Source organism: Podarcis muralis, chromosome 2 (genome assembly GCF_964188315.1).
Source record: "Podarcis muralis chromosome 2, rPodMur119.hap1.1, whole genome shotgun sequence".
NCBI lineage: Eukaryota > Metazoa > Chordata > Lepidosauria > Squamata > Lacertidae > Podarcis > Podarcis muralis.
The window spans coordinates 80669050-80695132 of record NC_135656.1 but is presented as its reverse complement, the minus strand read 5'-3'; the positions used below and the strand labels follow the sequence as shown (position 1 = coordinate 80695132).

Genomic DNA, 26083 nt, shown 5'->3' with positions numbered 1-26083 from the left:
AGCCCCGACCACCCTACAACAGCATTAGAAATTCAGATGTATATAAGCTAATCGTCAAATGGCACCCTTAAACCTAGGTTACGGTCGCCACAATGGAATGATAAACACTGCACCGCAATTATTGCCACTCACCATTTCTGGAAGCAGTAACTTCTGAAGTTGGGAGCCAGGAAAACCAGGGTTCTAGAATGCACAGGGAGCCTACAGGAGTAGAGTGGGCTTGCTTCTGCAGCCATTACCCCTGCAACTTGTGACAGGTAATTGTAGTGGAGAAAGCATGATATTACTCTTCTTCATTCAGTGCATGAGGGATTTTGACACAGTGTGAGAGACCAAACTGGAATAGAGTAAGGCCCCACCTGGGAGGAAGGGAGGGAATGGTTATGTTGCTTTCGTATTATACTGAATTGCCACAGATGGAGGTGGGTGAAAGAGGTGTTTGTAAATTGTGCTTAATGTGAATACTATTTTTTGTTTTCCTCTCTCTCTCTCTCTCTTTTAAATTCAGTCACATTTACACATATCTCTCTGTCTGTTATAAAATCCCTCACCCCTTTTCGGGGGGGGGGGAGCTCTATGCAGAGGAAGTAATTTAATTGCAAGTGAAATGCACATTATTGAATTAATTGTGTGTCCTTATTGATGAGGTAAACACTGCCTTTGTTACTTTTTTATTAGTTACAGAGGAAAGCACCCTTCCCCTTTCCAAATATATATATATATTTAAACTACTCTAATTGTTCAAATAGGGAAGAAATGATTTGAATGAATGCAGTTCCCAGATCAAAGACTAGATCATTATTTACAACGGTTTCATTCTAGTGATCATTACCGGTAGTATGGGGGGGGGGGTGACAAAATGGAGTACAACATTTTGATGGCAAGGAGGATGCTCAACTGCCAGAATTAACAAGTCAACACAACATTTTAGTCAAGTATATGCAGAGATATCAAATTAAAACAAAGACGCTGTGACGCTGGAAAAAAGAGAGAGTTGCAAAAGAAATAAACTGGTCTCAGTTTTCTTTGTGTCTGTGCAACTTCAGAATGCAGGAACTAGTGATTTAAATATTATCTAAGTTTAATAATTTACCTAAATGTATACATTCTAAGAGTGTGATCCTATTTCCACTTGAAGGTTGGACAAAGGGTCCTATGATGTGGTGTATGAACAGCAGAGGGGGCCCCATGCTGACGTTGTGCTGAAGGCAGGGTGTCTTCCAGTAGTGTGGGGAAAATTCAGGGATGCGGGGAGTGCTGGAGCATGGAAGGGCAAGCATGGAAGCACCAGATCCAAAGTCCCCTTGTTCCTCCAACACACCTGAAAAGGGGGAACTGCACTATGCCAAGCCTTGGTCTAGCATTGTAAATTCAGGAGGGAAAAATCAGAAGCGCACTTCCTCACTTCCTGCCCAGATTGCAGTGTAAAACAGGGCACAGGGTGTGATGGAATGCTAAGATATAGACTGGGAAGACCTAGGTTCAAATACCCACTCAGCTCAACTGCTTGTTAATTGACCTTGAGCTAGTCACATTCTCTCAACCAGGGTTGTCGTGAGAATAAGTGGCAGGACCTTGTAAATACGTAATATTCAAGGTTACAGTCCTTACATCCCACCCCTCTAGGTGATAGTGAATAAAGTAAAGGTAAAGGTAAAAGGGACTATGGGATGCAGTGCTCATCTCACTTCAGGCCGAGGGAAGCCAGTGTTTGTCCACAGACAGCTTTCTGGGTCATGTGGCCAGCAGTTTAGACCACAGTGCCACCCACACCCCTAGTGAATAAAGTAAGCAAAGTTGATAAGATCTTGCCTAAAGCAAAATTTAGAGGAGAATTTGGACGTTTCTTCTCAGATGAACAAATAATTTGGAAGTCAGGAGCTTACTGAAAATTCTGATACACTTTTTTCAAGAGCAGAGAATACACATATCCTGAATCCACAGAACAACATCTGCAGACTCAAATGAGGCGCAAATTTGCATAGCCAAGCTAATTTCCTCTGGACAGAAAATGGAATCTTCTTATTTCCTTCGCCTGTGGCATTTCAGTAGAACATTTTTAAATCCAGCCGTCAAAGGGAAGTGATTTTTAAAAGATGCTTCAAAGCCTTGGAAAAAGACTCAGTCAGAGTTTGCTTGTAGTACATCCAATGGCGTTACTGGTTGCGTTTTCCAATTTAGATCCTAATCAGCATATCCGAATCCAACATCAGGAAATTCTGATAAACATTAATAAGAAAATAACATATTTAGACATTCTAAAAGAGAACCGATAAGGGGAGGCGCAAGCCACTGCCTCAGAATACCTTTATGTAAATCAAACTTTCATAGATCCATCAAGGGGAACTCTTATGTGAGGTTTATCATAGGCAAAAGAGCTTACCAGTTCTGTTTGTTAGCTTTGCAGCCCAAATGAAACTGACTATAAACACTTTCCAGTGATGGGGGTATCCTCTGTCTAAGGATATATATATATATATATATATATATATATGCAGGTTTTGGTGTCCTCGGGTGTCTTCCCGTGTAAAAGTTGGGGTGTCTAGGCGACGTTTCGTCGAAACGTCGCCTAGACACCCCAACTTTTACACGGGAAGACACCCGAGGACACCAAAACCTGCATACCTATACCCGTGAAAATCTACGAAAGCAAATATATATATATATATATATATATATATATATATATATATATATATATTAGCATGCTAACCTCTGAGCTCAACTCAAAGTGGTTCAAAATGCTTTAAGCCACCATGTCGGACAGATGAATGCAAACTAACCTTTGAGAATCATAGGGGCCCAAACGACCTCATCAGATTAGTAACAACATTATGTGCTGGGATGAAGTGTTTGGGAGCTTCGGAGCTGCCTGACATCCTGTACTTCCCTGAGGTCAAGGGCATGGCAGGGGGAAAAGCAAAACTACGGCTTCATTGCCAGAGGAGGAAAAGTGTGTGTGGGGGGGTGATATGCAGCTGTTTTAGTTGCACGCGTTTAGGCCGAGTTACAGCAGGGCATGGGGGAAGTAGTACACAGGGAAACAACATAAATCTTGTTAAATAAATAAATGAAATGAAAAATCCTACGGCTATTGAGAAACCTCACCCACCTCCATTCAGCACTCTGTGTACAGGGGGCAGAATGTGGAGTGCATTTGGACTATTTTTCAAGGCTATGAATTTTCCCCACGAGTTTCAGGGAGTGTTTATTAAATTCATGACCAGAGAGGTGGAGCAGTGTTGCCTACCTGGCTTCCTAACACAGAGATCACTGCTGGTAACGAAGAGCAAGAGGCATAAGGTGGTAGTGAGGTCAGTACAGGAGAAGCACTGGATTGGCTCTGCTGCTGTGTCTGCACCATGCTGGCCTCCTGACTCCTCTCTCTCTCTTATTGGCAACAAGCTCCATGTTGGGAAACCGGTTATGCAACTGCACACCACCACCACTACGCCAGCCACCAATTCTGGCTTATCATTGAAGACCACAGCATTCCCCCCCCCCCTTCTTTCTCTGCCATTTCCTGTGACAGTGCAGCAAAGCTCCTCACCATGACTGGTGCCTGCAAACTACCATTATTCTGCTCCAGAATACCCCTGGGATGTTGTTATACCAAAAAAAAAAGGAGTTTCCTTGCAGGGACATTCTGGGGGGAAGAGTGGCACAGTCAGCAGTTGCTGACTGCCATGGTACCTCTACAGGCAGTCGGTAAAATGGTTGGGGAGTTATAAAAAAAGAGAAACTGTCAACACTGCCAACAGTAAGCATACCTCTACACACACATACTTTTGGGGGGAGGGAAATAATTTCCCCTCCATCTCCTCCCAGCCAAAGCTGTGAGGATCAAGTCAAAAGTTCAAAGCCGTAACTAAAGTACCCCAAATATAAATCATTCAATATAATTAAAATACCATAACAGCCAACACACAGTCATTCAATCTAGCAGCTTCTGCATGCAAATATTGATACACATTGCCCACTGAAAGGCAAGCAGAGATGGGAGTCAGCTGAACACCCCACAAAATGTTATTCCACAGCTGTGATGCCATCACAGTGAAAGTTCTCCTTCTCTCCTTTCATGCCCACCTCTCGGGTGGCCAAGTGAAAAAGAGGCCAGGGCTCCCACGCCTTTAATAGTTGTATAGAACAAGGAAATTCAGCAGGACTCTGATGTCCACTGCAGGACTGGAAGTTTTCATATGGGAGGAGACAGCTGTGAATATATCTTGATCACAGGCTGCTTAGGGCTTTAAAGGTCAAGACCAACCCTCCAAATTGAGCCTGGAAGCAAATTAGCAACCAACGGTGATGACATAATAGCAGGGTTGCATGATCCAACCTGCAAGCCGCAATTAACCTTGTAACCAGTCAGTATCCGCACTTGAACTGAAATGGTTTTAATTATTTTTTTTAATGTAATGGTTTTAACTGTTTCTGTATACAAAATTGTTTTATGTTATGTTTTATTGTGGATGTCTTGTGTTCTTTTCTTTTTTATCTTTTTGCTGTGAAATCATTTAAAGGTGTCTCACAGAAAGCATTTCTTAAAAGAAATAAATGAAATAAAATAAAATAATTTAAATATTCAACAACGGCCCCACAGAGAACACATCAAATACCCTGTGACTAGGGTATGAATAGATAGAATCTATCCTTGTGATTAAAATTTGTTTTGAGGGGGGGAAATATATTGGCTTTTAAATTGTTGTGACATGCCCCGGTAAATGATGGGGGATAAATAAAATTGCTAGGAAATGAAAGGGTGTGACTAGCCAGAGCTGGTAAAAGGTACCAGCACTAACCAGGACGTCCTGTTCCCTAAAGTGGAATTCAACTCCATCAGGCTGTCTACCTAATCCCAGCGCACCAAATGCTTATAAACAAAATCATGTGGTTTGCCAGCACCAACTGCATTAAGCTTCAGTCTGGACACTGAGGATGAGAACAAGCAAGGCCAAGGACTGGAGGGAAAAACAGGAATAAGGAAAATAGTGCAGATCAGCAGATGCCAGAAAAGAAATGGATGCCAAACAGCAGCAACATTAGCAAAACTATACAAGATTTGGCACGTTTGTAATTTGAACTAGTTTGCAAAAGCAGTGCTGTCATCTGAATTCTGTCTTTTCAAGATTGCTAGTTTGATAAGGAAGCAATCAACACTCCACAGACTTTTGAGCCTTTTCCCTGGTACACATACAGGAGAATGGGTGTACCACTGACAAGCTTCCTGAATGGTTCTATCCTGCCCAATGAAAAAAGGAATACAAAACATATTCCCACTTGTTCTTTCTCTCTCCACTAGGGTTAGGGAGATCTGAGCAGTGATTATATCACTCAGATTTTTCTAGGTTTGAGATTTCTTCCCAATGCCCCCAGATAAGATTCCGGACAAAATGCTCATGTTCACAATCATTAAGCTTGACGCATGTCCCCAAGAATTACCATTGTTTTGTACCTGGGCCACTGCATCAAACTCTGATAGCCCATGAATGATGGTCATTCACAACAACAACCTCATCATGTGTAATGATAATGCCATTTATAGCTTTGGGGATCTGCATACCCCGCCCCAACACATTGTCCCAGTACTAATTTTCACACAGTTCCCATGCACATATACTTCCTCCTTTTGAGGTGATGAGAAAGGGTTTGTTTTTGTTTTTAATTTAAAAAATGTATGCTGAATATATGCATGCCAAAAACTCTGCTGTGGTGTGAAACATTTTATAGGATGCAACCACCTTCCACCTTCTATTAGTAAGGACTCTTCAGGGAATAGATGGATATGGGTAAAATCAGCTTTTACAAATTAACTATAAAAGAAAAGAGGAGCTTGACAGTGAAGAAATGGAGATGAAACAATGGCACAGATAAGAAACACTGAAACATTTGTCCAAATTGAATTACAAGAATCATATGCTGAAAACAGAGCCAGAAATATACAGCAAATTGGAGCCCTTGCGCATGACTTAGCACTTGCATCTTCTGTTTACTGAAATGAGAATTATTATGCTAACGTAACCAAAGTAAACTTTTAGTTGTATAAAGATTGCATCTATACAGGCAAAATGATACATTATCTTTTATCCCGTATTTCCTAGGAACAACGATGGTTCTAGCTCAACAAACTGGGAAAGATTAATGTCAAGATTAGGAAGTTTCAATTCTGGCCACTTAAGCTTGTCAACCAAGGTGTTTTTTTCAGATGTGATATGCATACAGAATTAACATCCATCAGTGCCACAGGCTCCATGTCCTGACCTATTCATTATATTGTCTGAACATGGAACCCACTTATACATGCAGATGCTCTATTTTAAGGAACATCTGAAGGTCAACGGTAGAGCTGCCCACCTAGAGCATTAATTCTATACTCATCTTTATTTATTTATTTATTTATTTATTTATTTATTTATTTAAAAGTTCAAGGCTGCTCACAAGAAAATAAAAATACAATTAAAACAATTTTTTAAAAAATAAATCAGCAAGCACTAGATAAAAACAAAAAGGAAGGGCAAAAACAGCAAAGATAAACATTAAAAGAATCCAAAGGAATTAATAAGAGAAAGAAACAGATATTTTTTTAAAAAAAAACCACAACATTCAAATCATCATACAGAGAGACATCATACAGAGAGACAGTACAAGTAAAATCCCGTGTAGTGTAGTGGTTAGAGCACTGGATATGGGTGACGAGGGTTCAAATTCCTACTCAGCCATGAAAGTTGCTGGGTGACCTTGGGCTAATCATCGCCTCTTAGCCTAACCTACCTCACAGGTTGTTTACATACTAGCATCACTAGTATGTAAAGTGTTGCTCGGTTTAAAAGAGATAATTATTAAAATGTATAATCTACTTGAGGCTTTTTTTCCCCCCTCAGGAAAACAGCTTGCATGCAGGCATTACATACTAGCATTTCATTACACACTTTACATACTAGTGATGCAGGTTTACCACCTGAGTAAGAGATGGCTTGAGTGTAAGCAATGTTAAGATATATAATGAGGAAGCTACCATTTCCTGCTCTCAAATTTTGTGGTATTGAAACAGCTTGCTTTGGGAGATGTTTAGGGTTTATGGGTTCTGATGAGCTTTGGACTGTAATTATTAATTATGTCAATGTGGCCAGATCCCTTGAACATGAAAGGTTTTTTTCTTTTTCTGTCTCCCCCCCCCCCGACCCCCAAAAAGGATGTGAGACAACAAAACCAGCTATAGATGAATTATAGAAGAAAATTAGCTATAGATGAATTATAGAAGAAAATTAGCTCTTGAAATAAAAAAAGCTAATGTATTCTCTTTGGATCATCCACTTAAAATTTCTATATTAAGAGACTTTTTATTGAAAACGTAATATGAATGTGCTATAAATGAATTGAAGGCATCTCATATTTCCATCACATATCAAATCACATATCAAAGGCAGAGCACTTCACATTTAATCATAAAAGTAATGGGATAATCCCATGCATGCAAAATGCAGTGAAAGTAGCAGGGTGAGACAACACTGAGGTGAGTAAGCACCAAATGGCTTGAAATGACATTTATTTTTTCTTTCGGTTAAAAAGAAATCTAAACAATATTACATTTACACTGACTACATGGTTCATGATCACACATCTCAAGAAAGAAGCTGAAATCCATGAAAACAGTAATAAGAAATTAGGAGGTAGAGCAGAATACAATTAGTCTCTGTCAACTGGTGGCTGATGCAGACCATAGAGAAGTGTCCACATCTTGTATGACTTTTGCCAAAAGCTCTGGAGACTTTCGAAAGGAATCAAGAAAGCTTCCAAACAAAAGGAATCAGTATTTGGGTTTAAATGTGGGGAACCCAGATGGAAATTCCCATTCAGACCTGCAGCTTACTGAGTGGCCTTTCTTTAAGGCTCACCGCAAAGCGATCATGCCCTACCATGAGAGAGAGTGAGGTGGTTGTCTGAGGGAGGAGGTGCTGAGTGCCAAGGAGATGTTGGAAGACAGATCTGTATATACCACATAGCCTGCCTGGTGCCCTGCTCTCAGGTATGGTGGGGGATGCTTTCCTATCACCAGTACTGAAGTTTCAACTGCTAGTCCCTTCCAGGTTTATACAAGGAAAGGGCTGCATCTTGTCCTTTGCTATGGGCAGCGCAACCTTTTGGGCCAGCCCTGATCACACCTAATGGCCAAGGAAAGACTAATCCCCTTGTGATACTTCAGGGGTTCTCTAAAAGGCCCTGGTCCATGGAGGTCACTAGAACAATCGCCTAGCTCAGTGGTGGCGAACCTATGGCACACGTGCCAAAGGGGGCACTCAGAGCCCTCTCTGTGGGCACATGTGATGGCGCCCCTTCCAACTCCCCACAATCCTATGATTCGATGGTTAGCCCACGGGCTGCACTTCTGAACCCCACTCATGCAGGAGGGAACAAAATGCTGCCAGGCTTACTGACAGTTCTGCACCAAGGCGCTTTAAGACAGCGGAATGGAATGTTCACGTTTCAGCTGCAGCCTGTGGGCAGCAAACTGGCTACTCACACATGCACAGCTCTACTTGGTGCACTGCCCCTACAAACTCTGTGCTGGGTGCCTCCCTTCCACACTGTGACCGACGGCAGCGGAGAGCTGAACCACTACGCATTTCTGGGCTTCACTCCAGGATTTCCTTTCGCCTACTTGATCAGGCCAGGAAGCAAACTTTCGAGCTGAACTCTCTCCCATCGCCATAGGTAAGTGCAAGATCCTCCCTGCTAGGGGATACACAGCGGAGGGCAAAGGAGACTGTTTTGTTTTTTTCATAGGATTGTGGGCAGTTGGAAGGTAACCCGAGGGCCATCTAAGTCCAACCCCTCTGAGATGCAGGGATCACAACTATAGCATCCATGGCAGACGGCCATTCAGCTTCTGCTTTGAAATCACCCAAAGAAGAGTTTCTTGAAGGGAAATTATCAAAACGGCCATGTTGTCTGGGAGTAATTCCCTTTTTCATGATTTCCCAAACAAGGATAATGCAAACTTTTACCTTTCAATACAAAAGTTGTTTGTATGATTGAAAGCTCTGTTATTGTGTTTTTCTTTTAAGACAAAATATGTTAAGTGGGTTTTGGGTTGCAGTTTGGGCACTTGATCTCTAAAAGGTTCACCATCACTGGCTTAGCCAGTCCATTTGGTCCAGACTTCTCTACTGTCACTATCTACAGATTTAGAGAGACAAGAAGGGCTCTCCTTTTATTTCCATGGTTGTGTAATTCAAAGCCAGAACCTGGAGTGAGATCTGATAAGGGAGTAGCCAGAGGCAATGGCCTCCTGACAGCAGCACTGTTGCCACTTATTGGCGTGGTGTTGGGACAGGGCTGCAGCCACCCTCCGTTTGCTGCCACCTGACCAATTCTGCCCCAGTACATGGCAGTGATGCCACGGTCAGGGAGCTCATGATGCATTGCCACCCCATCCTACCAACCAGTCCTACCACTAACCTAGAATCACCCAGACCAGAACATATTCTATAAACTTAAAAAAGCAATGCATATATTTATTTATGGAAAACAGCAATCAAAACATGGAGTCATTTGGTAAATAAAGGAATACAAATAAAGGTGTTGATCTCCTCACGAAATATACTTGGCTCTCCACTAACAGCAGACTAACTCCCAGCCTTTTCCTATGCCTCCACTCTTTCTAATCTCACTCAATCTTCAGTCTTTCTCCATAGCCACTCTTCCTAAATGTCAACCTGTCACTCCATCTGACTCTGTCCACCATTCCAGTGCACTCTGTCACTAATTCTTCCACTTGTTGTTCTGATACACACCTTCTAAAGCTATTGCTACATTTTGTGTTGTGCTATAAATTAATTATGCATTGTGCGAAGAGGTACTTTCACCCTCTAAACACCTGTAATGTGACTACTGTATGAAAAGCATGCATTTTCATTAGTCTGGGGCATGGCTTTTGTGTACATGATGTGGCCACCTCACTAAAGCTGAGCAGGTAAGGGTCTGGTTAGTCCCCATGTACCTCATCCTGAGCTCAAGTGTTACCAGCTAAAGGGCAGGTATGAAATTGAATAAACAGACACATAATGCAGGCAGAATAAATGTTCATAGCAAATCTTTCAATTATATTGACTTCAGTAAGAATCAGTAAATGAGCACCCATACTATGATTCTGAAGTTGGGAGAAATTTGAAAAGCAGTTTTGTGATATAAGGTTCGTTGGTCTGGAAAATTCTGCTTTTCACTGGGCAGGCCCCAAGCCTAAAAAAGACTATTTAGAACCTGGCCCAAGCTACTTAAGTACATGGCATAATTAAAAGGAGTTAGCAAGCAAAAGGAGAAAACAAGCAATTTCAAAGGCCGGGACTATGATTGAAGGCATTTTGGATCCTTGCATATATTTTTGTATATTTAGTTAATGATTTTAATGTTAACTGAACAGTAATCCTACAGTGATTTTGCTGACCCCAAAATACTAAACTATTTATACTTGGGATTTACGGCTTGGTATTAGCATGATTAACACTATTTATTCTTGTATATTTAAAATGACAATAGTATTTCCTTTTAACATTATTAACTTGCATCTTCATGGTTGCTGCACTGGAGGCTTGAAGTCATGGACTAAAACTGTCATAAAAATAAAGCTGCAGCTCAACAAGACTGTCATTCATGCCTTTCCTTAATTTGTAGGAACTCTCATAATCTTACTGACCCATCCCCCAGTAATGACAGTATTAACTGCAGTCGCTTGGCGGGGAATACTTAAGAAAGAAAAACTAAGCATGCCAAGAACAGGAGAAAGAAGAGCAATTAATGTCAAGATGACTGGGGCACGTTTTTTCTAGATCAATATAAATGAAAAATTGAGGAATTTAAGAAACAATTATGTATTTTAAAACTAAAGATAGATGTTCTGTGTGAATCAGATGTGTTAGCTGAATGTTAATTTATCTGAAGCCTCCAGTTTTTATAAGTCTGTATAGTCTCACCTCTCAACCCTTGGTTTCCAAAAAAAGAAGACAAGTTTAGAACACAAAACCTTGAAGGGTGGAATGCAACAAGAATGCAAAACACACCCTTTAAAAAAATCAAACCACCCTCTTATATATAAATGCTAGTGCCACCCTGCGTCCCTATACTGTATACCATTGCTGTCCTAAGCGAAACATCTGCATGGACAATGAAGCAAAAAATAAAGCATTGCTAAGATTATAAAAAGCTGAGCTTGAACATGAGGCTGAAGCCCTATGCAGAGGTAAGTATGCCTAAATCTATGTATTTTTCTTGGTCTCAGTTAGGTATACCTACTTCTGCATAGTACCGGGCAACAGAAAATCTCAGCACGGAACTCACGGTGCAGTCTTGCATGACTTATTTTATTAGCCTGTCTACCACACATCTCTAAAATGAACAAAACTAATGGAGGTGAGACCTGAATTCATTTAGAAACCACTTTCCACACCAGATCTGCGGGGCCTCTTGTTTCGTAGGAGGATATTTTGTTGCAGATCAGCCTCCTGCACATTCTTAAGTAAGCATGCCATGGAAGCTGCTGTTCCCAACCAGCTAGTCAGGTTCCAATCCTGGAGTGAGGCGGCACTACCAGTGTTCATCCTACCACCAAACACAGCACACACCCTCAAACAATGCCATTTGCCTCACTGGCTGCTCCGCTTTCTTTGGAAGAGCAAATTCGAGAGAGCTGTTTTAAAAAACATCTATTTAAAACATAGGTTTGCCTTATTTCCCTGATGTGGCATTCCGGTTTTCTCAGAGTTGGGAGATAACAGGGCTCAGAACTGAACCACTCTGTGGTAATCCTTTCACCTGCGGTCTTCGGATTTTTGTCCCGCATTTATTTCATTTTTTGCCATTTAGGTGCTCATATCCCTTCTAAGCAACCAAATACTTTTATCCCTCCTGGCAGGTGTAATTTTGTTTCAATTCCCTTGACATTTCCTCTTCAACTATTCCTCAAGTACCCCGCGTAGTACGAACTGCCCGTGAAGAATTCCTTACTTTTACAAGCCTTTCTCACATGCTCAAACGCACACGCAGTCACACTTTGTCACATTCTCACTAATATGCCGTCGCTCTTTTGCTACAGCTTTGCTACTCCCTTACAACCCCCTTGACGTGTGACACTCTTTATGTACAGTTCCTCAATAGGCTCTGTTCTGGATCCAAACTCCCATGGTCTCTATGCCCAGTAGAATGGGGTAGGGGTGAAGGGTACAGATCTGAGATCAAGAGGGATTGGCACTGCCATATTGTAGATACTGCAAGAGAAAGAAGTTAAAATGGTAGGTAGCAGACTCACTGGGAAGATTCATCTCAAGCATTTCTAGACAAGGTGAGCCGTACCACTTTGAGGCACCTACTTTGTATCATTTGTGAAATGTACCAAACCTGTATCAGCTAACCAGTGGCCTCTATCTGCACAGCCACCATGTTTTTATGGGGTGGTGGCGGGGGGGGGGGGGGAATCCACCTCAACAACATACCAAACTTCAAGAGCGTGTATAGCTAGAAATGCTGTTATTCAAATATTATGACGGTTGCTTTGATCCACTTCAGCTGCAGGATTCAATGGGAAAAAAGAGTATTCTTTCTTATTTTTAACCTTGAATACACTTGGCACAATTCTTCTCTCAACAATTCTCCATGATGAGAAATAACACAGAAAGCAGACATAATCATTACTGTGAATGCACAGTTCTCATCTGCATTTCTTTTTAAAGAAAGAGGATGCGAACCTAGCATGATGATAGATGTGGTCCATGCATCCCCAGTGACAGCCCACTCGCCCTAGAAGAGTCCTATACATGTGAATTCATTTGTGCTTATAATGCCCTGGACGTATCAGATAACCAAGAGCAAATGCATTGTCAGCAATGTAAGCCAACGCCTGCACCAGACAGATACCTGCAGTGCAGACCTAGGTTTAAGCGAACACCATACTTAAGGAAGACCTGAAAAGACCACAGAAAAGTATATGTCTCTTCCGTGTGCAATCAGAAATGAAAAGTCCCTGATGCAAATTATTAATGAACGGTGCTGTTAAAGTATAAGCTCCATTGTATGAAAAGGAGCAGAATATATTGTTCTTTAAACAGTGAGTCATTTTATTAAAGGTATTGCCTATGCTTATGCTACAGATAATAAAAATTAATAAAAAAAGGGGGAGTTTCTAATTCAAGCCCAAGAAATTCCATTAGGACATGCATGTGTGTAAACCTCTACAACTGACGTCTCAGGAAATAGGCTGCATAATTAAAGAAATTTTGGGTGTTCTCATTCCATTTACATTGTTCTTTAAGTTAAAGGCAGAAATTTGTATCTCTGTAAACAATTGCTAATAGATACACTATAGCTTACTATACCTAACAAGAGCAACTATTGTTAACGGGTAACTTTAACAATGATAAAACTTTAGAACGCAAACAGATTTCAAGATTCAGCAGGTCCCGCCGTAGAAGAAAACATGGTCTCACGCCTTTAAACCCTGCCTTTAATCTGGGATGTAAAAATGCCACCTTTTATAGTGAAGTATTGTACTAGGCTTTTATTGTCATTCAAATAATCTGCAACCACAAAAAGTACAGGAACTTCACTAGCATAAGCATAACTGCAATGAATGGGTGTATTCGGTGAATTATGTGTGATATTTGGCAAATATGGTTGTTTACAGTATGCCAGCCTAGAAAATGAAAAGGAACACTTTTCCAAGGTGCAGATAATATCATGATCATTCAAACCCCTCCTCTAAACTTCATTGCAAATGGGCAAGTTGGATATATTTGGAGCTAAATCCAAGTTTACCACCATGCCCCCCACCCCAGTGTTTGCTAATGAAGTGAAGAATATGCCTCCCGCTACAGAAGCATATACGGTAGACAATTTCCTTTACAGTGCAAAATTTACATGACAACCAGCATAGGAACTGGGAAGATCAGCCATATCAAAGAAACAGTGTTGTGGTTTCCCCCCCTCCCATTTACTATACTGCAGGAAGAACAGCTCTGTATCCCTTAAAGGTAAATGAAAGACACTCAAAACCAACTATTCATCCTGTATGGGGAAATATCCTTATTTGTCTGGAAGCAGACCCTCTTGAATTATTACTGAAAAGAATGAGATTATGAATACGTTAAGATTTCATCGAAAGGCACGGAGGAACAAAAATTAAATGACCCTTGCGTTGGATGGGAGGGTAACAACACCATATTTAGGCCACACAGAGAACACAATGCAGAGTGCAGAACAGAACAGCCCTGTCCAAAACAAGTGCATCATCATCACAGGCTTCACTGGAATGAACTGGGCTTGCGGCACCAATCCAGAGTCCTGCATCTTTGTAATTCAGCTTAGGCTTTGATTTTAAGTACTGTGAAGCAGAGGTCAAATCTAGTGACCCAATGGGACTTCTTTCCAAACAGGTATGTCAAGGTTTGAAGAGCTACGTCTTGCATTGTAACATCGGTCCAAAAGGCAGGTGCGGGTTTCCTATGCACGCTGCTCCAGGCTACTAAATAAGGTGCCCATAGCATGTGTACACTCTACGATGCTTCTACTCTAGTGCATTTGGTGGCTACAGTACTGCAGAGTAATGGCTCATGTCACTATCCACTGTAACCGATTCCTTTGCTTTGCCTTGGGAAATATTCTATTATCCTTCCATCCAAAATTAAATGCAAATTATCTAGTGAAACCAAGTATGAAACAGGATACCTGGGATTAAAAGGAAACTAAATTTTGATCCCGCAGAGCCCCTTTTCTGTCTTTTTGCAAATGGAACACAAAAACAAAAACACCATTCACGCTACTACTTGTACACTTATGCGGCACTTTGATTAATACTTTGTTACCATGAGAATCTTACTGCATGTCCACGGGTGTCACCTTACTAATTTTTGTCTTCCAATGGCACTTGAGCGTGACTTATGTTAGAATTTCACTGTTTCTACTCTCATCATCAGTATCTTTTTACTCATAGAGACACAACAATGGGCAGTTGGGAGGTGAGATGAAAGCCAGTAGCATTTGGGTTAACTCACTACTATCTCAACATCCAAATGGATTATTCTTCACAGCCAGACACTAGGAAGGGGTTTCACATCTGGGATGGTGCAATGATGTCATCTTGCTAACTGTCTGGATTACTACTGTTCCAGTGGACTAAATATTATTGTTTATGCCCTGAACTGTCCCCCCTCCCCCACAACTTTGACACATCTGAAAATGAAAACACCAGGTATGCCTTTGTCTCAACAATGTTAAAAATATTGCAAAGACAAATATTTGAAACACAATCCTGCTGCTCCAGTTCTACAGAGAAATGCATAGCTTACAATACAGACGCCAAGTCAAAATTTAAAATACACTAAGAATCCTAATAATAATAATAATAATAATAATGCCACCCAAATGCTAGGACAGCTTAAAGACATTAGCAGTAGTACAGCTCGAAGTGCCCATCCTATCAGCACTGGTGTTTCCTGTTTCATTTAGTTATGGTATTTCAAACCAAAACACAATATATTTATTTTTTAAAAAAACAACAACCCGCCAGATGGGAATTAAATACACAATTATCGAGATGCAGACAGAGGAACACAGTACTGCCAGTGCAATTGAGAGATGATGAAGAGAATGTAAAATGAGCATTGTGGTAGCTTCCGATTATTTACACTGCAGTATAGCAACCAATAGGAAGGTATCCTACTACTTTAGATAATATTCTTTATTTCAGAATAATCTACCATAAGCAGATGAGGAGAATACCATTTCAGAACTCTTATGTCCTTATTTTTCTATGCAACTTTTGGAAAATGGCAAGAGACCACGTTTTATACAAGGATTCTGAGCCAAAGGGGTTTCCAAAATTAAGGACTGTATATCTTGGATAATAACTCTTTTTTAAAAGTACATTTTAAGAAGATTAGGAAGCCTGTATATGCGGTTTTTAGACATTTACCCATATCATCCCTTTAAAAAAAAAACAAAAAACTGGAAGGGGTGTTTTTACACAGTATCCACAGAAAAATTCTGTCAGTGAAGGAAGCATTATTTAATAAATGCTGAGTATTCCACTTTAGTGTATAAAAAAGCTTAAATAATTTGGAAATATTTCAAATGACCTCAGGCCCAGAACTGTGTTCTGCCATAACTGTTATACTTTTTTAAAATCTCCATTTTCAAATACTAAGTAACATTGAGAGGAAGAGTATTTTCTGCTCAGTTGTTATGTTTCTTTAACAGCCATTAGGTTTACTGCACTAACGGTAATTAGTGAAGCATAAAAGTTTCTTTGCCTTACCAACGCAACACAGGAGCAAGGGCAGTCTTATCAATAGCAAACTGTTTCAATTCACTGATTTGAATGACACTAACCCTTACCATGCAAAATACACAGCACATTCTTCGTGCGGAGCAAAATCTTATTTATTTGGGTTTTTTTTAAAAAAAATCTATTTAAAGTTTAACTTGGTCCATTGAATCATTTCAATCCAAGCTCTAAAAATTGCATCTGGATAGCTGAATTTCACTTTGAAAGCTCATGTCTTGAAATCATGCGGAACTGCAACCCCGGAGCCCTTTTTCAACTTACCACCGGCCTGGATTTCTCATTTATTTTTAATTCATCAACAGCTATATTTAAACACAGGTTATCTGAAAGCAGGATTTTAATATAAGGTTGCATGTTTAAATGAGACCAGATGCAAGCTCTAATAATCTATAAAAGGTCTAATAATCTATTCTCCATTCTCATTACTCTCCAGAATTATGGAGACTTAGCCCAATTTCTCAAGTTTTTGCACTACTTCACAAGCTTATTACCCAGCTGTGCAGCTGAGCAGGAAGATAACCACATTCATTCTCCTTATCTGTAATGATGTAATACATCCCAGCACTGGCCTGAGATGATTGGAGGAATAATAGGATTGTAAAAACTGCAGAGATGACAAACAATAGTCAAGCCTTCGGGTCCCCAACCCCCCACCCATTGCAACGAAGTACAGCCAGAGAGAGCAAAATAAAATTTGCCCGGTTTTTGTACCTCTTGAATGAACTGTGTGTGTGTCTGTGTGTGCGTGTGTGTTTGTGCATGTGTGTTTACACAGAAAAACTGCTGCTAACATCATAATCCCCACCTAGGAAGCAAAACAAAAGCCAGGCACACTTCTAAATCTAAATAGCTCCACCACAGAGAGACAAAGTCATCTGGGTGGGCTCCGTTTAAGAAAGGGAGAGTAATCTAAAAATAACCAGTGAACGGTGAAGTCTATAGTCTCTGCAGTGTGTAAAAAGACAGCAGGCAGTTAAAAGTGTGGAGGGAGGGGAGGAGCGGAGAATCTCCTCTGACTGAAAGATGTCGTTCCTGTTTCTTCAGGGTACCAAACCGGATTCCATTTTCAGCACTAAATCCATCACTCCGGTGCGTACACCTGAAGCAATCCTTACCTTCTGCAGAAGTTGGGAACCTGAGTATTTCGCTGCGATGGATCTGATCTCCCCACCAAATGCAGAGGCCCAGAGTTTCACACTGCAAAGAGAGAAAGAATTAAAATGCGGAACAGAGGCAAATGTAGTAGTGCATGACAGTTAACAACAACAAGAACAACAACAACACTCCACTCACAATCTGAGCTGCAACTCACATATATACCTGCAGCTCAGGACTACAGTGCGCGCCTCTGGGGAAGCGGACTGTGGTCCACAGAAGCTCACAGCCACAAGACATTAGCTTAGTCTTCCAGGTGCCACAAAACTATTTGTTATTTCAAAGCAGGAAGGGTGCACTTTCTCAGTTTGAACCCCCCTCCCCGTTGAGCTATTCCACTAGGCAAGGCGAGGGGAGTGGGGAGGCCTCTTTCGTCAAACTTGCCGGAGATGAAACTTTATCAAAACAAAACCTCGCTCTGCAGCAGCAGCAGCGGCGTCGGCGGCGTTTGTCAAGAGCTCCGTATTCGTGTTTATTCGCTTGTCCCTGAGCTCCTCGGCTGAAGCGGGACTGCGGGCGAGGAGCGAGTCGAGCGTGGCCGGCCAGTTGCCGGCCCAAAGTTCCCCCGCGGAGGGAAATTTGGGAAATAATAAGAAATAAAGCTCCGTTTCCCGCAGCCCCAAATCAAAACGGCAGGAAGATGTTTCGGGGTGGGGGAGAGACAAGGAGCCATGCCAACCCATTTCGGCCACCCCGCTCTCCCTGCGACACTTACACAGCCAAGGGGATCTGCTGCTCCGAGCCGGCCACGGCCACCAGGCTGAGGCAAACACCTGCCCAGAAGAGGGCGAGGAGCCCCGCGGAAGCTCTCCCGAGCCCGGGCATGGTGTCGGTCCTCGGCGTGCCTTCCCAGCGACGCTGCTCTCGGCTTGCGCGGCGGCGGAGAGGGAAAAGCGAGCGGGCGGGCGAGCGCGGAGCCGGGGCGCGGCGGGGCGCGGAGTCACGGCGCCATCCTCTTCTCCTCAGCTCCGCGAGCGGGGCGGCTGGCTGGCTTCGCTCCAGATCCTGAGGCGGGTCGGGCTCTCCCGGCTGGTCCCCGAAAAGTGGGGTGTCCTCGGCAACCCGCCCCACGGGCTTGCCACGCTGCTGGGCAACCACAACTCCGCTCCGCAGTCGGCGGCGCGCCGGAGTTACTTCCGCGAGTGACCTCGTGGCTGCTCCCGCCGGCGCCTTGAAGTGCAGAGCCCGGCAGGTTTGGGCGGGAAGGAGGGAGCTCGCTCGCTGTCGTCGAGGGTCAGGTGGGGAGGAGCTCGGCGGCCGAAGCGCGGCTCACTTTGCCCAGGGAAACGCAAAGAGGTCCCTCCCTCCGTCCCCTTTTGGGCGACGTGTGTACGCGCGCCTCCCTCTCCCTCTCGCCCGCCTCCCTCCCTCTCTCTGCGTTCATTCAGCGCTGCGCAGCTCCAGCGCAGCCTTCGTCCCAAATCAAGTCCGCGCTGCTAATATACCCTGGTGGAGAGCGGCGCGGCGTCGGCCGCCTTTTAAGGAGATGGTGCGCGCCGTCAGGCTGGCATCGCAGGGGGAGGGAGGAGCAGCAGGAGGAGGAAGAAGAAGAAGCAGAAGAGCGAGCCAGGGCCGAAAGTGTCTCCAAGGCGGCAGAAGCGGAGCAAGTCCGCAGGAAAAAGTGCAGGACGATCCGCGTTGGGATCAGCGGCAGCAGGGAGCCGGAGGGAAAGGCGCCGCTGCCAGATCCGCAGCCCCTCCGCCGCCGCCGCCGGAGGAAGAGACCTGGTCAGTTTCAGGCAGCGCGCTCCTGCGTGACAAGCCCCGGTTAACGCGGCCCCGGCGATGAAGGGCTGAGGGGATCGCTTCACCTCTTCCACCCGCGGCACTTCCAAGGCGCAGCGCGGGAGGGAGGAGCGGGAGGAGGGAGGGCGGTGGCGGCGAGGAAGGCGCGCAAGGTCGCTCCCTGCCGCTCTGCCCTCCTGCATCGCGCTGACGAGGAGCCAACCTGCGGGCGCCCCCTCGGCCCTTCAGGTCAGCAGCCCGCGCGGGCGGAAGGGCCTCCGGAGCTCCCCGCGAAGCGCGTCGCCGCGCGGGCCGCCGGCAAGCATGGTGTGCTCGGCGGAGGCTCCCTCGCTCTCTCGGCTGCGGCGAGGCAAGATCCGAGAGATGGGTGAACCCGGGTGGGTGAAGCGCGCGGGGGGGGGGGGAGGATCCGATGAACGGGAGGAAATGCAGCACAAGGAAATCAATGCGAGCCTAAGTGACTGCTGGAGCCGGGGAATAAATTATTAATCTGGCCTTGTGGAGGAATCCCCTTGGTAAGGGGTGAGGGGCAGGATCGCGAGCTAGTGGTACAACTGAAGCCAAGGTGTGTGTGTGTGTGTGTGTGTGTGTGAGAGAGAGAGAGAGAGAGAGAGAGAGAGAGAGAGAGAGAGAGAGAGAGAGAGAGAGGCAGGCGCTAAGGAAGCAAAAGATGCGATTTTCAGTTACTTAGGGGAGGGGGGTAAACTGGTCTCCTTAACCTTTCCACCTCCCCCCCCCAACCTGGTAACTCGTACCTTCAGTGCATCAGAAGTAAAGAATAAACAGTTGCCCACCTGATTGTGAAATAAGCATCCTAAGAATTAAAGGTGAGCTGAGTCATCCTAGTATTGTATTACAGGAGAGGGGGGGAAATGTACAGGAGCTGGTGCTCTCTCTTTCTCTCTGTAAGGTGACAGTGACTGTGCACTCCTGTTTGAGGATGCAGTATCCAAGGCACCCACAAGCCTAACTTTCTTAATAACTTTTGAACTCTGTTCAGAATCCCACCTTCTCCACCAGGGATGTTAGGAGTACCAAGCCCCTGTGACAAGTCTCCCCCCACTTTTTGGAAAACTTTAAAAGAAAAGAAACTGCTTATAAGACAGCTGAGCACTCTGCAAAGTGAGGCACTAGTGAGACCTCGGCCACCCACCTCCTTTAATTTCCCAGAGTCATCTATACATATAAATTAGCATATGCAAATTTGTGCTATTATGAGACTGTGGCCTGAATCCTTTTAACTACCTATGAGCCCTCCTGCTTTCCAGCATGCTGGTCACTCTGCTTACAATGCGATACACTGCCTGCTACGGTCTTTCTAAATAAGAGATTTTGCCTTGAGAGAAACAAAAGGTTTCTGCCAACCTTACCTTTATCAATCAAGCTGGGCCTATAGGATTCAATAGTGTGTACTGATTGTTTCATCTCATGGAAACAAGTCCCCTGTTTTCATTTTTATGCTTGAACTTCGGTTAAGCAGCAGCAGCTGCTACAGCAGTAGCAACCTAATGTTTATTTGTGGAGCAGGATCATCAACATTTCTGTATGTATAAATCCATGCTGCTTTTCCTTGAGCCATGTCATCAGGTGTGGCGTCCACTATCAGCTGGCAAACTGTAAAAAAATAATAATGTGTGACTGGGTAGCCATATAGCCAAAATGTGCTTCCATTTAAACAGGGAGGTGTTCATAAATACACACACCTGGGCATTGAGGGGAAGGACTATAACTCAGCAGCAGAGCATCTGCTTTGCATCACAGAGGGTTCCAGACTTCATCCCTGACACCTCCTGGTGGGGTAAGAGAGTCCTAGTCTGAAACCCCAGAGGGCCACTGCCAATCAGTGCAGACTGTGGGAATGTTAAGGAAGGTAGGAGAGGATATATTATTTTGATATCACCCCTCCTCACTCACGCTAGTGAGGAAACAGCAGAGTACATTCCCTTTGCAACTTATTGGAAGCAAGTTGAAGATTCATTAGAATCCTTTAATTAAGCAATCCAGTCTGGATTGTCCAGTCTGGATTGTTCCTGGTAACTTTCCCCTTTATTTCCCTCTTAAAATAATAACAACACAACACAGCCTTCTTTAAAAGTAAGAATAAAGTTTTGCTCACATTCAGTTCACAGCAGTAATCTGAAGGCAGGCTTTATTTTGTGGTTACACTGAAAAGAAGTCCGAGCTATCTCACATTTTCTGCTTGTGGCCTCCATCCTATGTGAAGGTTGAGCCGTGCACTGGCTAATAGCCAGGAGAGCAAGAGTCCAAGAGTAAGAGAGGAAGAGTCCAAGAGAGAGATGGTTGTTTAGCCAGCCCTTTTATCTGGTCAACTAGGTTCACACCCATCTACCTGGTCACACACACAGGGAGGAAGCTCCAGAGCAGGTATGACAGGATGTCCTCCCTGTCTGGAACCACATTCCCCTATGTGTCCATTCTACGCAACAGGAAAATGATGTACTTGACTGCTCTGGTAATAATCCCACACAGACAGTACTGAACTAGGTGGAGCAGTGGTCTGGCTCAGTATAAGGCAGATTCTTGTGTTTCTGTGTGACCTATCTAGTACAGCCACAGTGAAGTACTCCAACAATTCTTTATGTGCATGTACCTTAGAAGCAATGCAAACTGGCTGTTGTTCCCACAATTTATAGAATCGTAGAATAGTCGTTGGAATAGACCATGAGGCTCATCCAGTCCAACCCCTTCAATTCAGGAATCTTTTCCCAACGTGGGGCTTGAACCCATAACCCTGACATCAAGATTCTCATGCTTCACCAACTGAGCTATCCAGGTGTATGTTCAACACTTGCTTATTTTGCTCTGTCTAGTGGCAGTTTGCAGGAGCCTGGGTTACATAGCTACATAGCTTCTGTCCCAGTGTCTCATATGCCTACATATGTGTACTGGCACAGCGATTAGGTGGGGTGAGGCTAACGTGTCATGCGGCACCCCCTGGGTGCCCTACTTTCCCCACTGCTTCGGCTGCAGACATCAACGCTAATTTGGGGTGCGTTCTCACCAAAATCATGCGAGAGATCTCGTGCAATTTTGGTGCGATCTTGCCTGAAATCAGCACCAATGCCAGAGGTACAGGCAGCAGCAGCAGAGCAGCACTTCCTGCTTCACCTTGTGGCAAAATAAGGCACACCACCCCCTGGCCTGCAATGAAGCAGTCATGCAAGTCATGCTTTGTTATTAGCACAAATTGTGTACCCACCCAACCTAAGGTTGTTCATAGCAGAACACCATTATCTTCAACAGCTGTTCACTAAGGTCATCCAAAACCATCAGCATCTGGCAGCATGTCCAAAAGTCATGTGAATTACCCCAACTGCTGCATTGCATTGTAAGGTAAAGGACCCCTGGATGATGAAGTCCAGTCAAATTCAACTATAGAGTCTGGCGCTCATCTCCGCTTTCAGGCCAAGGGAGCTGGTGTTTGTCCACAGACAGCTTTCTCGGTTCATGCGGCCAGCATGATTAAACCGCTTCTGGTGCATGGAGCACCATTGTAGTACAGCTTCATAGCAAGATGGTTCCTCTAGCCATGGATCATTGCAGCCAACATTATGCCTCTCAAGCCTGCAATACCATTAGTAACATCAGAACTGAAACATTATATCAAAGTGTTTCTAAAGCCTGAATGTTTGGTGGCCAGGTAAAGACATATTTAAGGTTTTTGAGAGGATTTACAACAGAGTGAGAAGAAACATTGGACAACTTGCATGATTAAGTTATAAAACCATGGAGATAACATTTTTAATATATAATAATTAGATCTAGTTAGATCTAGACTAAGGCAAAATTGTTTTAAAGTCTGTAAGAAGCCAGTGTGGTATAGTGGTTAAGAGTGGTGGGCTCATAATCTGGTGAACTGAGTTCGCATCCCCGCTCCTCCACAATGGGTGACCTTAGGCTAGTCACACTTTTCTGAAGTCTCTCAGCCTCACTCACCTCACAGAGTGTTTGTTGTGGGGGAGGAAGGAAAAGGAGACTGTTAGCTGCTTTAAGACTCCTTAGGGTAGTGATAAAGCGGGATATCAAATCCGAAGTCGTCGTCGTCTTCTTCTTCTTCTTCTTCTTCTTCTTCTTCTTCTTCTTCTTCCTGTTAATGAAATTATGCCAAACTGAAAGTCCATCAAATATAGAAGAGGATCAGAAGGTTCCTTCACTTAGATAGGCAGAGCATCCTCCAATGGAAGGGGTCTTCCTTTGATAGAAGGACTGTTTTCATTGGAGGAAGGGAATCTTTAAATCCAACCCAACGTGTTTAAACTACAGGAAGGTTGATCTAGAATCTGGATCAACCTGGTGTCCTCCATATGGTTTGGGCTACAACCTCCATAAGCTGGGGCACCAGATTGGCAAAGTTAGGAGAACTTCCTACACAGGAATAGTTACGCACTGGATCAAACTGTTCAGAAAGGTGGTGCAATGTTGTCTCTTGGATTTGCCACAAAAGGTTAGATGAGTATCAGTTTCTGGTGCTCTTTAGGAAAAGTATGTACTGCTTCATTTTTGTGCAATGGCTCAATCATTAAAATATCTCTAATCAAAAGCAGGGGAGAAACTAGCAGACTTGAAGAAGGGTGTGGGTGGTCTATTATGGGAAACACTACAGCAAAGTCACCTTGCTGCTCAATGAATAAGCATTAGCTAGACAATTGTGCAGGGGTCAGGGAGTGTTACATGACCCACTCTGGCCTATTGTTATGAAAAGATTTCCTTGCTGGTCTGGCTAGTCTTTTCCTGCAGTTCTTTGGCCACAGGAACGTGCTCTTCAGTCCATCTACTGTTGTCTGTATTGCACAGCTTCTGAGCTCCAGGTTTCCATCCACCACCACCCCAAGACAGAAGACCTGTCTTCCAGGTCTATCTGTAGATGCCAAGCACTGAACCTGGGCCCTTTTGCATACAAACCATGTGCTGAGCTACACCTTGTCCCCAGCTTCTGGTCCCTTTGAGGATTTGAATCCCGACTTACAGTTCTGATTTTATGTGAATGACATACTTTGTATCCCATCCTCAGTCTGGTAGTGCTGTTCAATATTTTAATAAGGGATTTGAGTGAGAGTATAGTTCTACATCTTTAAGATCATAAAATATTTGAAAGCCTTTAAATGCTTAGGAGAACAGAAAGAAATGCCACTAACATTCAACAGTGGGAAATCTAGGAAAGAATTCAAACACACACATACAAAGTGGGAGATAATTGGCTAGGGAAAAATCACTGCTGCGAAGGAGATGTGATTTATAGTGGAACACAAACTGAACACAAGCCAGCAATGTGATGCTGTAGCAACAAGAAAAATGTTATTTTGCATATCATTAGAAGAAGCAACATATCAAAAGCATGGGAGTTAACAGCACTATTAAACTCAACAGGATTCCTCTGTTCTAGTGGTGCAGAGTTGTTGTTTTTAAGGAATGGATCTGCATTAATGCAGAATTGCAGAGCAATTAAAGGTAGTATACAAAGCCAATACAGCCAAGTTTGTAAGCTATAGAATACATAGGTTATGCAATGTAACATACAAGGAAAGACCAGGGGTCCTCCACCTTCATCCCCTACCATCATCTGTCTTCCAATTCCCATATATTCAAGTCATAAAGCAATGAATGGATGCAAACCTTGGGTGGGAGAGAGACATAGCACCAGTGGGCCTAAGCCTATAAGATCAGGAGAGTCACAGTGCCCTTCATCAAATAGAGTCTGGATGTGAAATATGCTTCTGCAAACTTAAAGGATGTGAGGAATTTGTTTAGCATGTATTGGAAGCTGCCTTGTACGAAGTCAGATCACTGGTCCATCTAGCTCAGCTTTGTCTATGTTGACTGATAGCAGTTCTCTAGGGTTGCTCCAAGCCTCACCTGAAGATGCCAGAGATTAAACTTTCTGCATGCAAAGCAGATGTTTTACCACTGAGCTATGGCCCATGGTTTTCAGGGAATCTTCACCCATTCTTGTTTAACAACAGAGTTTGTATTGTAAGGCTGAAATTCTAAGCACCCTTAACTGAGAGCAAGCCCGTTGAATGCAATGGCTTATTATTATTTTTCAAAAGAAACTTGAGTAGGATTGTGCCGTAGATGTCCTCAAACACTACTTTTAGGGTTGGATTCCTCCTGCTGGCCTATTTTTGTTTCCCACTCTTCTTATTCTGGTTCAGATCATGCTTCACATTTGCGCAGACGTGTTTTTCCTGAAGCTGTGCCTTAAATTTCATACTCTGCATATCTCTTTTTTACATTACTTTCCTCGCCTTTCATTTTAGAATGAAATATATTCATATATTATAGGCATAAAAATAATCCCACAGAGTTTGAAGTATGGTGGATTTGCTTAAAAGAGTTGGGCTTACCAAATTAACATATAAGAGGTCAAAATAGCATCGCTCTCAGGGAGGGAAATGGCCCCTCCCTCCTTGCCAACCTTAATGCGAAGGCTGGTACGCTTGCACCTCCTTCTGGCTGGCAGGAGCAGCAAAGCACTATGCTCCAATGAGGATACTTAGCTGAGATCATATGAAACAAGGAGTTTGCCTCCATCAATACCCTCGTGAAAATAAGGTCACAGTTGTGGGTGGAAAGAAGGCTACAGTTGTGGGTGGATACATGAACAGTCCTATCTGAAACTTGTCAAGGAGCAGGTTTCATGCATTGCTAATATGTCTCCCCACATTCTTAGAGTCACAGGAACGAAAATAGCAACTGACTTCCCTCTGATATTGCTATGATCAGAAGGTCGGCGGTTCAAATCCACACGACGGGGTGAGCTCTCATTGCTCGGTCCCTGCTCCTGCCAACCTAGCAGTTCGAAAGCACATCAAAGTGCAAGTAGATAAATAG

General features: G+C 43.5%; 1 protein-coding gene across 5 annotated transcripts in view; it reads right to left on the bottom strand.

Moving 5' to 3' along the window:
• Nucleotides 1–19302, bottom strand: part of CACNA2D3 (calcium voltage-gated channel auxiliary subunit alpha2delta 3) — a 487740-nt gene extending 468438 nt beyond the window's left edge. For 2 of the 5 annotated variants that reach the window (XR_013391978.1, XM_028719076.2), the window contains exons 1-2: nt 18201–19301; nt 17446–17527 (exon numbers count right to left, since the gene is read on the bottom strand). Coding sequence is in view for 4 of the 5 variants with exons in the window: in XM_028719076.2 (XP_028574909.1) it covers nt 17446–17527; nt 18201–18310 (192 nt within the window). In the remaining variant the exon portion in view is untranslated. Of the gene's footprint in view, nt 1–17445; nt 17528–18200 lie in introns of all 5 variants that reach the window. The other 3 variants (XM_077924923.1, XM_077924924.1, XM_028719075.2) reach the window with 2 other exon arrangements.
• Between the last annotated feature and the right edge of the window lie 6781 nt (nt 19303–26083).